The sequence below is a fragment of the Rhizopus microsporus genome, assembly GCF_002708625.1.
Source record: "Rhizopus microsporus ATCC 52813 unplaced genomic scaffold scaffold_11, whole genome shotgun sequence".
NCBI classification, from domain to species: Eukaryota; Fungi; Mucoromycota; class Mucoromycetes; order Mucorales; family Rhizopodaceae; genus Rhizopus; species Rhizopus microsporus.
Window position 1 is genome coordinate 822,015 of NW_019671926.1, and position 15,260 is coordinate 837,274.

Sequence of the window (15,260 nt, forward strand, 5' to 3'; positions counted from 1 at the left end):
AAAGAGAGAAAAACGAAAAGGCACAACAAACATTTGTCTTTTCTGCCTTTTTTTTTTGTCAGAGCTGTGACGGTGATCAATAATTCGAAACAGTAACAATCGATCTTGCATTTTATTTGTTCAACAGTTTCAAATTCAGTTGCTGGTTTTCCATGGTAACCATCAAGCTTGAAAAGGTAATAAGTTACTGTTAAATGTCTTGTAATCTTTATTATCGAGAATATGCAGATTTTAATATACAAATTACGCTTTATATGGTTAAGCATCGACCAATTGATGCTTTGATTTTGCCAAGGCAACTAAGCTTTCGAATTCACCAGAGTTACGGCACATCTTGTGGAATACAGATTCAGGATCATTGATTAGCTTTAAAGGACTACAAGTGTAGAGTTAGTTCAACCATATCTTTTTTTTTTTTTCATTGTATGTAATAATTACCTATCAAATTCAACTATCTTTCCTTTATCCAAAACCAATATACGATCATACTCAATCACAGTATGTAAACGATGTGCGATACACAAGATGGTTGAATCAGCAAACTCGACTGAAATCGTCTTTTGAATAGCCTTGTCTGTTTCAAAGTCAACACTAGCAGTTGCTTCATCCATCAACACAATTCGACTACGTTTCAGTAACGCACGAGCCAAGCAGAGCAATTGTCGCTGTCCTTGTGAGAAATTTTTGCCACCTTCTGTAACGGGCGTGTTGAGGTCTTTGAAAGCATTAGAACTAGCTGCCTCTAAGGTAGCATCAGACGTAACCGTATTTGCTCTAGATGCTGCAGACTCTTGAGGCAATAGATGAACACGACGCAAGGCAACAAAGATATCTTCATCTCCAAATTGATCGAATGGATCCATGTTGGATCGAAGGGTACCAGAGAAGAGAGTAGGATCCTGAGGAATGATGGTCAAGTTTGATCGAAGATCTTCTGTACCAAGGTCCTTAATATCTACGCCATCAATGACGATCGATCCTTTGGTAGCTTCAACGAATCTGAAAAAAGACAAGGCCATGGTTGATTTACCACTACCAGTTCTACCGACAACACCGACCTTTTCTTGAGCCTTGATTGAGAACGTAAGACCTCTCAAGACAGGTTCGAGATCAGCAGCGTAACGAACTTCCAAATCCTTTACCTCAATTGCACCATGAGTTGGCCACTACATCACATAAACAATTAGTAAACCTGTATCTTTACGTTGTTTTCTTTGAACTTACGTTAGGCGGTGGTCTGACATCCGTTATAGCTGGAGCTTCTTGTTCGATTTCCATAAACTCGACAACACGTTCGACAGCATTGAATGCCATTTCTAGGTTGGTGTATCGACGAATACCCCAGAACATTTGATCGGTAAACAACAGGACGAAGCTGAGACAGAAACCTGCGATTGAGGCATTCATCTGCTTGATGCTTAACAAGATAATAGTACCCGTTATAAAGTTCACAAGGGCTCCACTGACAGCGTATCGGATACTGACCCAACGGTTAACAAGCCATGTATAATAGAAAGGACGTGAGTTGGCATCAATATACTTGAGCATCTGTTGCATGAACTGGCGGGTTGCACCAAAGGCGCGAATGGTAGTTACACCTACAATTGTTTCTGTAAAATGACTAAAGAGAGGAGAACGAGTTACAGAGTCCATACGCTTGAATTCACGAGAGGCAGAGACAAACATGACACCTATCCAGATGTTAAACAAAGCCACAACGAGCAGAGGAACCACAAAGACAGGTAATACAGTAGAAACAGTAATGATACTAGAAATAATAATAACCCATTGAATGATAAACTCCATAAAATGATTGGGAATAGATGAATCAATTGTTTCAAAGTCTTTTGAGAAACGGTTGAGGATTCGACCAATGGGCGTAGTATCAAAGAAGCGAAGTGGTGCTCTGAAAACACGATGGAGTAGATCAGCATATAGTTTTCTGTTGGCGCCAAGGACACCCCAGAAGAGAACGACGAATCTTAAGGTAAGAACGATAACGTTTGACATAGTGATAAGACAGTATATGCCAAGGAAGAAGTTAACAGAGTCATCGCTATTGTCGCCTTCTGCCGCCCATGTTCTATTGTCACCGATGACAGGTTGATGATTATACGCATAGAACGATTTAGACTGAGATACGTAACTATGGTGCTGCTGAACAATTATGTCGTCATTATGTACAGATTCATAAGTCTGAGTCCATCGCTTGATCCACCAGCTTTCGGTAATATCCAAACCACGTGATCCTAAAATTAAGGCAGCCATGACAAGCCAAAAGAAAGGATTTCCGACCAACTTCATGTAGAGAGTGTAGTATTTAACCTTGACCATACCAGTTGCACGCGTCTCTTCCTCTACCAATGCGCGTGGTTTCTTCTTGTCATCATCATTAGCGGGTGGAAGTGTCTCTTCAATGGCCTTTTCTTCTTCAGCAGCTTCTTCAATAGCACTTTCCTCTTCCTCTTCAAGGTATCCAAGCTCACGCAAGCCATAGGGCGTACCAGCAACATTATAATCAAGGTTAACAATATAAGCGGCGCCCTTTGAACAAAGCTTGACATGGTGAGTGATCAAAATACGAGTACGACCCTTCATCAAGGGACCCAATAGGCATTTTTCATATAAATGCTTTGCGGTATGTGCTAAAATATAGAAAGATATTAACATTCTGCTTACTGTCGCTTTTATATATATATGACTTACCATCAACAGCACTCAATACATCATCCATCAAGACATTTTGTGCTCGAGAATAAACAGCTCTTGCAAGTGATACACGAGCTTTTTGACCACCAGATAAGGTAATACCCTTTTCACCAATTTCTGTCATATCACCGTCTTCCAAAATTTCCAAGTCTTTATTAAGAGCGCATGCATAAAGGGTGTCCTGGTATCTTGATTCAACAAAAGGTAGACCAAAGAGAATATTGTCTCGAATAGACGCGTTCTGAAGCCATGCCGTTTGAGATACATAGGCGACAGCGTATGGCAGTATCCAGTCCTTAGGATCAATATCAGCTGACAAATCGAAGTCGCTAGACACCGTATCAACAATAGGCTGACGAGGACACTTTACGGTTCCTTTAATGGTCACAGCTTCACCGAGCAAGCTAAGCATCAACAGAGTCTTTCCGGAACCAGTTGCACCGGCAATCAAACTGAGTTCATTGTTAGGGAATTCAATATTGAGATCCTTCAGAGTAAATCCTGTGTTGCTTTGTTCCTGGGTAGCATCATCGCTATAACTTGGCTTGGCCCAACCCACAGTTGCATCATACAAACCAAGAGTGATGTCCTTTGTTTGAATGTCCTCTTCAGTAGGATTGTCGATTTCGCCTTCGTCTAAATATGCCTGAATACGTCTCACACTAATTGCAGCCTGTAACCATTCGATAAATACTTCGGGAAGAACATTCAAGGCGAATTTCAATTCATTGAATACGCTGATAGAAGTGAAGGCGATAGGAGCTGTGAGTTCTTTTCCTTCCAATCTAGTGAATGACCAGAAAGATACAAGAGAAACAAGAATAGGCGAACTAGAACAAAATCATGAGTTTTTTTTTTTTCTTTTTTCTGTTAGACATAATCATCAGCACACGTACCCTTGCCATGCGAACGTAAACAAGACATGAGACAGATAAGTAACCGCTAAATGACGAAGTTCAGTCGCTCTTGCTTCCATAATACGTTTTTCCCAGTTAGTCTCCCAAGCAAAGAATTTAATCTGACGAATTCCTTGAAGCACTTCATTCATTAATGAAATACGCTTGTCTCGAGATTCCATCAATTTGTCTTGAGCTTGTGCATACATTTTTGCGTTGTAATGGTTCAAAGGTAAAATGACAATCATCACTAATAGGCCCAAGAAGCATGATTTTCCGAGAAGAGTGTAGAGAAAGTAGATACCAACACCTAATTCAGTAGGAGCTTCCAACACGGCCCACCACCAGGTAGCGAATTCAGATATACGGTTGGTATCGGTACTCATCAAGTTAACGATCGTTCCAATGGATGAACTAATATCTTCTTTCTTTTGTTTGTCATCATCCTTTTTGTCCTTCTTATCATCGCTATCCTCCTCTTCCTCGATCTTGGGAGCATCAATAGCTAAATCTCGTCTACGCAAAGTTTTGCGGTAGATTTCAATATTTAGCATGGACTTGATACGGACTTGCACGACAGAAGCCGCTGTATATCAGAAGCTGTAAGCAATCGGTATGAAGCTAGTTTTGCATTTCTCTCTTACCGTAATACCACACTTGACTAGTGGTGAGACCCACAACAAAGAGCGTTAAAGCCACACCAGTGACCAACAAAAAGCCTTTTCGTAAAGATTCGCTATCTCCTTCACCTTTCATATCCTGGATCAAAAACAATAGTCGATTGATAAAGAAAGCAGGCACGTAATAAAGCATGGACGAAATTATAGCTAGGGTGACGTGAATGATAATCGCGCGACGATTAGCAAGGTACATTCTTCTGACCAATGATTTGCCTTTAGATGCGCCAAAGATATAAAAGAGGTTGTAGCCACGGAAAAGAGGGGGCAACGAAGGAAGATCATCTTCGGTCAACTTTTTACTGTTATAGGCGTATGTTACCAGAGGAGAAACCCAACGAAAGGAAAGGAACGAAAAGATAGAGGCACTTTCAACACCAATAACAGGTCTACCTTCTTCATCTAAAAACCGTGGGCCTTTGTTTGCTGAGCCAGTTGAACAGATAAGATCTGCTCCCAATATGACAGCCAAAACGTTTGGTAACAAGTGGATCAGCGTATCATTAAGATTCAGTACGAGCGCGCTATACAAGTTGTAGATAGCAACACACCAGGCGGCGAAGTAAAAGATAAACAAGTGAACATTCAATATCCATCCCCACTCGTTTGGAAGCTGGTGTCGTCGAGATACGAGTACGAGAACAAAGGCATATAACCAAGCGATAAACTGGACACAGGCCGAAGCCACTTTGATCCAATCATGACTGCTATTATCTTTATCAACCGCTGTGTAAAAGTTGAAGGCTGATAACAGTGCAATGACAAGAGTTGAAAAAGTCAGTCTATTTAAACGGTTGGTATCGTCCGTGACGGGTACTGTCAGATCGCGTTTTGTGTCAAATTGAAGTGGTGAAAGATCCTTTTGTTGTGATTTGTGAAAGTAGATTCGCTGTAACGTTAGTATGAATGCACTGGACGCTGTGACTAGTGCAAGAGCACTCATCGTGCCAATAGCGAATGCACTATCAGACATGTATACAGCAAAGATAAAGAAAAAGGCAGGGGATTACAATAGAGTAAAAAATTTATAAGCAGCCTCTCAACTTACTGCGGCAAGTGGAATAGTGGAACAGTGAATAGGTTACTCATCATGATGACAGCTAAAAATGGGATTTTTTTATTAAAAAGTATCGTCATGTTTGCATCTATCAAATGCTCCGCAGCAGCTAAACTTCAGCCGCAGCAAAACCCTAAACTAAAGCCTTATTGTAATGGCTATTTTTGTTCAAAAAAAAGGTTCTATGGATTTAGGTTACAAATGTGTGTGTGTTCAATTTATCAACTACAGTGACTCCATTCTTAAATTGAGCTTAATTTGGTAGAAACTAAATTTATGAGTTTCGGCAACTTTAGCTTCAAGGGTCTCATTTAGTCTAATTTTTAGCCAATGTCTAAAATTGCTCGATTGTGTTGAGCTCTGGTAAGATAAACACTTCCATATTGATTTGAGATATGAATTGGAGCATTGTCCAGAATAAGATAAAACCTTCATAACTAAGGCTTCTTTGTAATGATGCTAGTTGACTAATTTTCTTGTCAATAATAAAAGAATCACGGGATTTTCCTCTTACTTTTTCACCAGTTACTAGCAGAGTTTAAAGAAACAGCTCCAATTGATAAAATGTGTTGCAGCTTATACTGAAAGAATAATTGTCTAAGCGCTAGGCCATAATCGTTGTATTCGCTTAAACGGGTAGCGCCCTTCTTTAAAAAGACCCCTTCCACTACTTTACCTTATTCATTAGCTTCCGTGACGGAAGATGATGGGCCCAAATTTTGAAAGTAAGATTCGAGATAGATTGAGCTTTCAAACATAAGGGTTTTCTTCTTCGTATACAATGGCTATAACTTCAATATGTTTCCGTAGCCAGATTCATTTAAAAATACTATTAAGGACATATTTTACTTAAAAAGCTTCAATTTAGTTTCTTACAAGTTCAAAAAAAAAAGCATGTTTTTTACCATTAAGAGTAGAACGAATGTATTTTTTATTGGACCTTTTAATGGCTGATGATATGAATCCCGCCAAATCTGTGAGCAAATCGTTGAGATATTCATTGTTAATGATCGGGACAGACAGTCCTCGACAAAGATCACTGATACCATCCAAAAAAACTTTAACGCTTGAGGGTTGTGTCACTGTTATGGCCCAAATAGACAATGCTTATCGTTCCTTGCGGGAAGAAAATGGTGGTGGCAAACGGTACATCGCATATGTTGATAGATGATGGGATTTGGAGCATACTTGTTTTAACTGGTATAATACGGAGATATCTTGACTTCGAGACGTATCTTCATCTGTAAGCATTACTGGTGCACTGCAGATAGACGCTTTACCCGAAAAGATTCTGGTACGGTTTGTTGGTGTAAAAATAATCAGTGGTTGGTTCAATGTTGACTGATACAATGTTCAGATGCATGCTCTGTCTATAAGCCGTACCATTGGGCGTGCTTTCCATTTGCCTTTCTCTATTTTTGAAATGGCATTTCACGCCGATATTACGGCGCCTAGTTCCGGCTGTACCAATTTATAAGAACCCTCACAGAGGCATCTAACTACTGTCCCATTAGTCTCACTTTGGATATTAGGAAACTCTTTAAAAAGTGTCTACAACCAAAAATGCAGGACTCCTTCTCCTATTTTGATATGATTGAAGTGGAGGCTTCACACCCAACAAAGCACATTGGATCAAGATCTAGTTTTGCAACAACTCTGATTCCATCACCAACATGTCCACAAGCCGTTGATATTCACGTTCTTAGATGTAATAGTCGTTTATGGCTCTGCTGATAGGACTTTCATTTGACGGCAATCGACACCCACCATTACACTATCCTTGTTGGCCTTCATATGATATATATTCGATGATATTTACACTGAAATTGCGCCGAGCAAACATCAAACTTTCCTGTTTCAACCACAGGCGCCTTACAGAGCCTCATTCTTTCACCCGTCCTGTGCTCAGTCTTTATTAATTATCTACCAGCGTGCCTTTATGTGCTTCCATCTAGTTCTATTACTAAGCCTGAGCTTCTTTGGTGCCATTTCATAAATTACTTTCTCCACTCTAACGACCTCATCCTCATATGCACGGCAGATCATATTCACACCCTCCTTCAGCGTTGCGAAAAATATAGTTTACTCTACGATTACTGCTGAAATCCCCTCAATGTATGTCGTACTGAACCCTTTTAGTACTAACACTCTTATATCTAGGTGTCCCTTCCCAAACGGACAATTATAATAGTACTAAGTCACTGATTAAGTACGGTGTTGAAAAGGCCAAGCTCACCATGAATGTCCTTTCCGCCGATGGAACCAGCTGTTGTAGATACTCAACGCCTCCAATTGTCAAGCCATCTACGATATGCTTCCCAAAGATAATAGTCAATTGACTAATGACCGCTGGTGGTTGAGCCCCATTTGTATCTGTACTTTGAATTGTCGCATTATCAGTGTAAGACTTCACCAATATTGTGTTGGTCATAACGGAGTGATCAACACTGCCTCTCCAATTTTTTTTTCCTTGTGATTTCCTTAGAATCTTTGAAGTTGATTCCCGTGGTGGATTCAAATAAAGTCCCTTCTTGGCTCTCTCTGGAGGCATCTACTGCTTGTACTTCCGGATCTGGACAGATTAGTTCTATGTTAAAATTGTTGCAGATTCACTAATGATGTTCCCTCGCCTTGTTCGGGTATTTCAGAGCAGTGCAGTTATCAGAATAAATTTCTAGAATGGGGTTCTTGAGCTTCCATAAATGTAGTTGCAGAGCGAAAAGCACTGCTTTTAATTCTTTTAAATTGATTGCTTTTTTTTCTGACCAGTAACCAAAGGCTTCTACCGTTCTTGGACTTACTCTCCAACCGAAATTGGGCAGATAGTCATTTCGGGATGGAGTTTATGTGGCAAATTGACAGATCATTCTTGAGACCAAAATAACTTTTGACGGTTGGAAGAATTGACAAGGCAAAATGATTACCAATTGTTGTTCGATAATCTTGGAGCTTTCGCTAAACCTCGTTGTAAGTGTTATATTCAGATTTATTCATGAAAAGTTCAGCAAGTCCATTTGTTATGAGAGCAATGACAGCTATGTGACATGCTAAATATCACGTGATTATGATCACGTTATGATATTATTATATATAAATTTTTGCATTAAGCTAAAATATATAGGAGGGATGGCCGAGTTGGTCTAAGGCGACACGTTAAGGTCGTGTTCTCTTCGGAGGCGTGGGTTCGAATCCCACTCCCTTCACTTTTAATTTCTGATTTGTTATGTTACACAAGCTGAAAATGAAAAATTTCAGATGCAGCCGGATCAACGTTTCTTCAGTATAGCGATGTAGCACGGTTTTCAAAAAAGAAAAAAAAACTCTAATTACTTTTTAACAAGTGTAGTGTAGCACTAATAACCATAACTGATTCTTTTTGGACTGCGAGATTAAAGTTTCTCCATTTAACGTTTGAACCTTAAACCAAATGAACTTTATATCGACCAACCTTATTTTTAACAATATAAAAAGAGCAATGCTTTTGCTAAAAGCTCAATTCATTCAATAAATCACCTACGATTTGAATCACAATCTTTTCCTTTTTATTTTTATCTTTTATTAACTTCTGAATAATCCAATCAAGTGGATTCAGGGACCTTTTTATCCTTTTTTTATTATTCTTTTTACTTTGTACAACTCAGTCTGATCAACTTTACACGATCTGGTGGTCACACGTCGAACCTTTATTATAACTTTACCTTTTAAACACTTTTGCTACGAACCTCAAGTCTTACAAAAGACTACGAACACACAAACTTCTATTTTTATTACCTTTTACAACACACTCAAACCCAAGGCCTACAAAATTACATCATACAGTTTGACGTGTTTGATGAGATAATAATTATAATAACTCGAGTATAATCTTACAATAGAGCATACATTCTACGTTACATTCCTCTATCGCATCTGATAAGGATAACTTATAATAACGACTATAGTAGCTACTAGTATAACAATAATAATATAAGCATATATATTTTTTTTTGTAGGGGCGTTTTTAGCCAAGGTTTATTTTTTTTAAATAAATAAAATAGCCACTTGAAATCAGTGGTGGACTATTGAAAGACAGAACTACTAAAGAAAATTAACAAATATAAAATTAATGCTTGAAGGATTCCAGGCAACCAATGATAGCCCGAAAAACCTTGGATGGGATAAAAGGATGTCCATTGAAAATAAACATCCAGTGTGCACGCCAGATGCACCAAAAGGCGCAACCGACAATACTTTCATTAGAGAAAGCAGAAAGTTTTTGAGGAGGAAAACGTAAATGAAATATTGCTTGCTCCATAGTATTTACTGTTAAAGCCAATTCACCAAAGAAATGATGCCAAACTCGAGCCCACACTTCGAATTTTTTGGGGCATAACAGGATAAAATGCATTTCATCTTCTACATTTGGAATTTGACAAAATCGGCATTCCGAGGAGAAGGAAGACGCTAGCAATTTATGCATCCTAGACGCACAAGGAAACTTGTGTTGTAACAGACGATACCAGGGAGTCCGAATTTGCAATGGGATCGACAAATTCCAAAATCGACGCCAAGAAGACATTGATCGAGGCATATTGGAAACTTGGCATCCACCAGATTGTTGTAACAGCTGTTGGTGATGCTTGCGAAAATTACGAGGCAGAATAGTATCAGAGTTTGGCTCGAGCCAAGGATGGACTAATATAAGCATATAAAATGTCAGTGACGACAATAATATAAATAGCAGTCATAGATTCTCTACCCAAGTAAACTCTCACTCAAACTTAATTTAATAATATTCAGCTCTCTTAATAATCTAATTCGCAAGTCATCGACTTAATAGCCTTTTTTCAATAACACTAAAGCTGAATACAACACATTTATACCCTTTTTGGTATCTTTTAATATTGGTAACATTATGCATGCATATGCAAGCTTCAATGATTTATCGTTTTTCATTTATCATGCATCATTTATTTTATACTGCATCTTTATCAACATTGAAGTAGTATGAATATCCCATAATATATTTGAAATAGGTGACATCTAAGAATCATCTATCTTCAGATCACAATAACTTCTATTTTATTTGACATCTTAAGCAACAACTGCTTAATAACCTTTTTATTTTACTTTTTACTTTAACTCACAAGCCTTAGCATTATATTGCTCTATATTGATCTTATGTTAAGATCTGTTGGTCACTATAATACCAAATTTTGCTTATAAAGCTTATTTTTAACCTTATTGTTTTGCCAAATACAAAGGTAAGAGACAAAAACTAATAAGGTGAGAATAGAAAAAGGGCAATAAGTCAGTGAGACTGAAATATATGATATCTTTATTTACGATGAATAAAACAATGGTATTTATACTTTTTAACATCTACAATCAATAATGATAATTGGATATCGTAAACGTACCTATAAGCTCCCATCTACGATGGGAATAACTGGGAAGAACCCAACTAATATTAACTATTGGTTCGATGTATGTTCGAGGTGCCTTGTTAATGAGGTGGTACATGATCTGACAACGCCTTGTCAAATAAGAAACTGTTGGCCTGGAAGTTAGAGCACAGACGTTTAATTAAGCATTATAACGCGCTCTAAGAGTAAGCTCGTATATGATAGGTCATATATGGAAGAACTCCTAATCGAATAACGATTACTACAAATATCTATTGATAATGTTGTGATGGTACAACACTTACTACTAACACTTTTCCTCTTATTATCAACCAGTAACAACAGCATTATCGTATTCTACTTTGAATAGGGGCCAATAAGCATAGTCTACACACCAACTTTTCCTCGAATCAAATAATTTTGAAACACATACACAAAATGCGCATGAATATTCTTCAATCTCGTCCAAACAACTGCAAAATGCTTCCGATGACATGCCTTTAAACGCCAAAAATCGACAACAGCACTGTGATATGTCTCAAATAAATAAAGTAGTAATAAAGGGATCATAAGTCGATGATCCTCTATATAACCTCTTTATTGTATATTAAGACGAGAGAGAGTTCATTACTACAAACAGCATCGATTTATATGCAAACAGGATTATTACGCGACCAATGAAAATTGGGCATGTCGTGTTATATGTTAATAACGTGTATTGTGGTCAGTCTCTTTGTATTATTCATTCTTATAGATTTATAGTAAACTCATACGACAACATTAAGTATTCATAGAGTAAATACAAAATGTTCCCAAACGCGTCGGTTAAGCTTACCTGCCCAAGTTGTAATGAATCGTTTTCCAACAGTATCGTATTTTAGCAGTGATATTGATTTATAGAGTATCCAAAGAGCTTATTGTGACTTGTACAGTACCTGTTCAAATGTGCTATAGACAGAACGGTATCACACTAACAATCTGTACTGCAGTGTAGTGCGTATTGTTGTCGTGTATTTATAATTTTTCTTTTTTCTTTACTTTTTATTTTACACTAACATAAGAGGATGCCATTGGAAGTTATTGTTTACTCATTGCTTATTTCCAATTCAAACCATCAACAAATTCTTCAAATAAAGTAGCATTAAACGCACATACTGGCAAAGACCATGTTGTGTTTGTTGAGCATAATGATTCTGTTATCACCCTTGCATCCTTTGACGCAGTTCCCTCCTCTAGATTGTTACAAAGCCTCTGTCTGCTAAGTTGATGATTGGGGACACGAACGTTTCTGAATACCCCCAGCAGTTTTGTGCCTATTGTCTTGAAAGCAGCAGTAATCCATTGAATATAGATCAGCACTTTTGTAAAGAGAATATGCTCTTTTATATTATTCATGTTACTTATTTTGTGTTTATTCTAAGGCCAACACTACATGCACCAGAAAATAGGCTAATGCTACGGGCGGTTCTTCTAGGCACTACCTGTATCGTCACTTTGCAGCTTCACACTACCAAAGCTTCTGCCTAACCTAATACTGTCCAGTTCACCCTCTCTGATATAAAATACGAATTACACGTGAATGATCTTAGTTCTTTGCTGACCAAACTGAAAACATAAAACTAGAATAAATAAATAATAACAACATTTCTTTTTTATCTCTTCTTCTTCCTGAAAAGAAACTGATAAGATTAATTCTTATGTGAATGGGAAAATAGAAGAGGTTCGAATCTTCAAGTGTTTTTGCAAGTAATGACCAATTTTTATACAAAAGAGAGAGTGTCCCTTTTTATTTAATTTAAAGCAATGCAGTATTTATGAAATTTCATAGTTGATATCCCGCTATGATCACATGTGGTAAGGTAGTATCGATCTTCAACTAAATGTAACGTCGATAATGTATGTGTTACACGCCGTAACAAAGCAAACCAATATGACAACTTTATAGAGTCATGCTTAGCGTGGCGCTACACATTCAAAAGTTTTATTAGACGGCATCATAGGTGCTGAGTAGAGGTAGCGCTCGTAAAATAAGTCTAACTTTTGGTACATTCTCTGGTGTATGTAGTTTTTTCTTTATTCTATGGCTATGTTGTCAATTTTTGTTGTCCAACAGCAATACAACTACGAGAATGTGCCTAGCCAATTTTTCTCCACGTCTCTTCTGCGTGGCATCCACAAGACATTAATAAAAGAGCTGGATATCGAAAAAGTCGCAGACCTTGAGTTGGGGATGGAGTAAAAAAAATTCTCAAGGTGTGGCCCAGTCTACACTTAACTGAATGGGTCATGATAAAAATTTATGATCTTACTGTATTTATTTCTTTTTTTTTTTTGTTCATTCAAAAAAAGGATATCCGAAGCGATACTTTGGACGATTTAGATGCACGATTGGCATTGTTGAATTTAGCAAAATTGCAACAGAATACTGCGCAAAGAAATATAGTCCTAGCTGTGGAATCCTTGATTCCTTCAATGAAAGATGCTAACCTGAGGCTACTGTCTGAACACAATATAATTACTTCATACGTTTATCCAACTGTACGATTTTTGGTTGGTCATGATGCTATGACAGTGCCATATTGCGCGAACTTTTTGGTCGACAATGAGGATGCTGTTTTTGACAAACAACCGGATTACATTACCAACATTTATGATCACTATGAATTCTCTCATTCAACGGTTTCTAATAAAAGCAAAATTGAAAACGCTTTGGATCTTAGCAAAATTATCGGCTTTTACCGGCTCGCGCTGTTTGGAAAACAGGCATTGGAAAAACATCGCTTGAATGGGGATATTTTGTTCCAAAGCACTGGCAAATATTAAAGAATCACATCGCTGCCGGAGTAGAAGGAGAAGATGAGTTGGTAAAGGCTCTTTCACGCCACGTTTTGTTTTCAGATAATATTATAGAATAAAGACTTTTTCGAAGTATTATTTCTTCAGATCTTTGAGCGTGTATTTTATATTTTTTATGCTTGTTTCTGGGCTGGGAACATTAAGACTTTAAGCCAATTCAATGTCGTAGGGCGAGTGATCGCCTTATCTTTCCTTTCCATTCTGACAATGGTGTGATTGGAAGACATACTTGTTCCAATCATTATTGTCTCCACTTCAGGTTCTGACGAGGTGACAATATTTTCCGTAGCAGAAAAAATGGTACTGTTGATGACTTGACTATCTCTGAAATTGTTGAATGATTTGTAATAATATCTCTCAAAGGCGTTAGAGTTGTTCGACCAGTTTGTGCGTTTCTTAATTTGGTCAACAGCATGGCCCTTCATTACCGCCCAGATGCTAGCAGCTGCTCTCAATAAATCCGCCTTGTACACATTATTATCAATCTTGGCCCCTTACATGGTTTGATGTATTCACAAGGTGGCGGTTACTAGTTTGATAGGGTGTGCTTGCTCTCATTTCTCCATTTCTGCCAGGAGTAATATATGATCGTCAGGTAAACCATGATGTAAGTTGCTGTACAATCCATAAATTTTGCTAAGGTCTTCACAGGACAATCATCTTCTTTCACGTGCTCTATTGTTTTAATATTTATTACCTTCCATTGACTTTCTTTTGGCTCTCTTGATGTTGAGGATGTTCCAAGTGGTTGTCCGTCTTCCGACGAGGAAAAGACTACGTCTCTATACTGTAGTTTACCAAGGTCCAAGCGAGGTCGCATCTATGATGCGATGTCAGTCCAGACAATTGTTTTCTTTTGTAATCTTCCTAGATCTAAGCCTCATCCTCAGACGTATGTAATTAATTGCAGTATGTCCCAAGTCTCTTGTTTTTCTAAGGCTGGAATCTTCAATTCTGATATTCGTTTGGCTTGGAAAAATGAGACGATTGATAGTTCTTCTGCAATACATCACTTGTATTCATCGATAATATTGAACACGGAGGCTATTGATGGCCTATAAACAGTTAAAGCCGGTGCAGGCAGATGTGCGTATTCATGTAAGAAGCGATATACCGCTTTTGGATTATAAGCTTGTGAAACTATTCCATATTTATAGCAATAATTGGATAAGACTCTCCATCCATGATCATATGCCTTGTGTATCCTTTTTCTTGTCGACTACGTTAAAAGCTTACGTCTTCAATTGTTAATCCTTCTACCATCCTCTTTTGGAAGGTGACATCCATGCGACTAAAGATCATTGGTGATTTAGTTTCATTTGTGAGCGTACTTCATGAGCTTGGAGAAAACTCGAAGCGCAACATTGAGATCAAATGCTAAACTTTGTATCGATATACCACATCTTGATGTAAAAAGGTCAAAGTCTCTGAAGTTTTCGTGTATCAGCATTACTACATATGCGTCTCTCAAATCTATCTTGCACATGCAATCGCTCTTGTCTAATAACTCCCGTAAGACCGGTGTACCCTCCATTTTGAAGTGATTGCATTGAATGTACTAGTTCAAGTTCGTGCAATCCAATAGCGGTCTGCGTTTGTTTGGTTCTTTCACAGTAAAGAATTTCGGTATGCAGCTCTTGCATTGAGATGAGGAACGTCCGATCATGCCTGAATTCAGAAA

At 38.0% G+C, this 15,260-nt stretch overlaps 3 protein-coding genes and 1 non-coding gene across 4 annotated transcripts; 2 read left to right on the forward strand and 2 right to left on the reverse strand.

Moving 5' to 3' along the window:
• Positions 1–35: 35 nt before the first annotated feature.
• Positions 36–5,377, reverse strand: RHIMIDRAFT_216817 (P-loop containing nucleoside triphosphate hydrolase protein). Its single transcript, XM_023607314.1, has 6 exons — positions 4,250–5,377; positions 3,606–4,191; positions 2,707–3,539; positions 1,225–2,645; positions 439–1,166; positions 36–376 (listed from the first exon to the last, which is right to left on the reverse strand). Exons 1-6 carry the CDS (start codon positions 5,253–5,255, stop codon positions 259–261), a joined length of 4,692 nt encoding a protein of 1,563 aa, XP_023465206.1. The 5' UTR covers positions 5,256–5,377; the 3' UTR covers positions 36–258.
• A 3,082-nt stretch (positions 5,378–8,459) lies between these two features.
• RHIMIDRAFT_t40 lies at positions 8,460–8,542 on the forward strand. Its single transcript has one exon. It is a non-coding gene; the product is annotated as a tRNA-Leu (tRNA).
• Positions 8,543–9,441: 899 nt separating this feature from the next.
• Positions 9,442–10,026, reverse strand: RHIMIDRAFT_238932 (uncharacterized protein; the record flags this gene model as incomplete). The annotated part of the gene is made up of 1 exon (XM_023609062.1): positions 9,442–10,026. One exon carries the CDS (start codon positions 10,024–10,026, stop codon positions 9,442–9,444), a length of 585 nt encoding a protein of 194 aa, XP_023465207.1.
• Positions 10,027–13,195: 3,169 nt separating this feature from the next.
• Positions 13,196–13,560, forward strand: RHIMIDRAFT_298149 (uncharacterized protein; the record flags this gene model as incomplete). Its single annotated transcript, XM_023614297.1, has 1 exon — positions 13,196–13,560. The coding sequence occupies one exon, from the start codon at positions 13,196–13,198 to the stop codon at positions 13,544–13,546; it is 351 nt and encodes a 116-aa protein (XP_023465208.1). The 3' UTR covers positions 13,547–13,560.
• Positions 13,561–15,260: the final 1,700 nt, after the last annotated feature.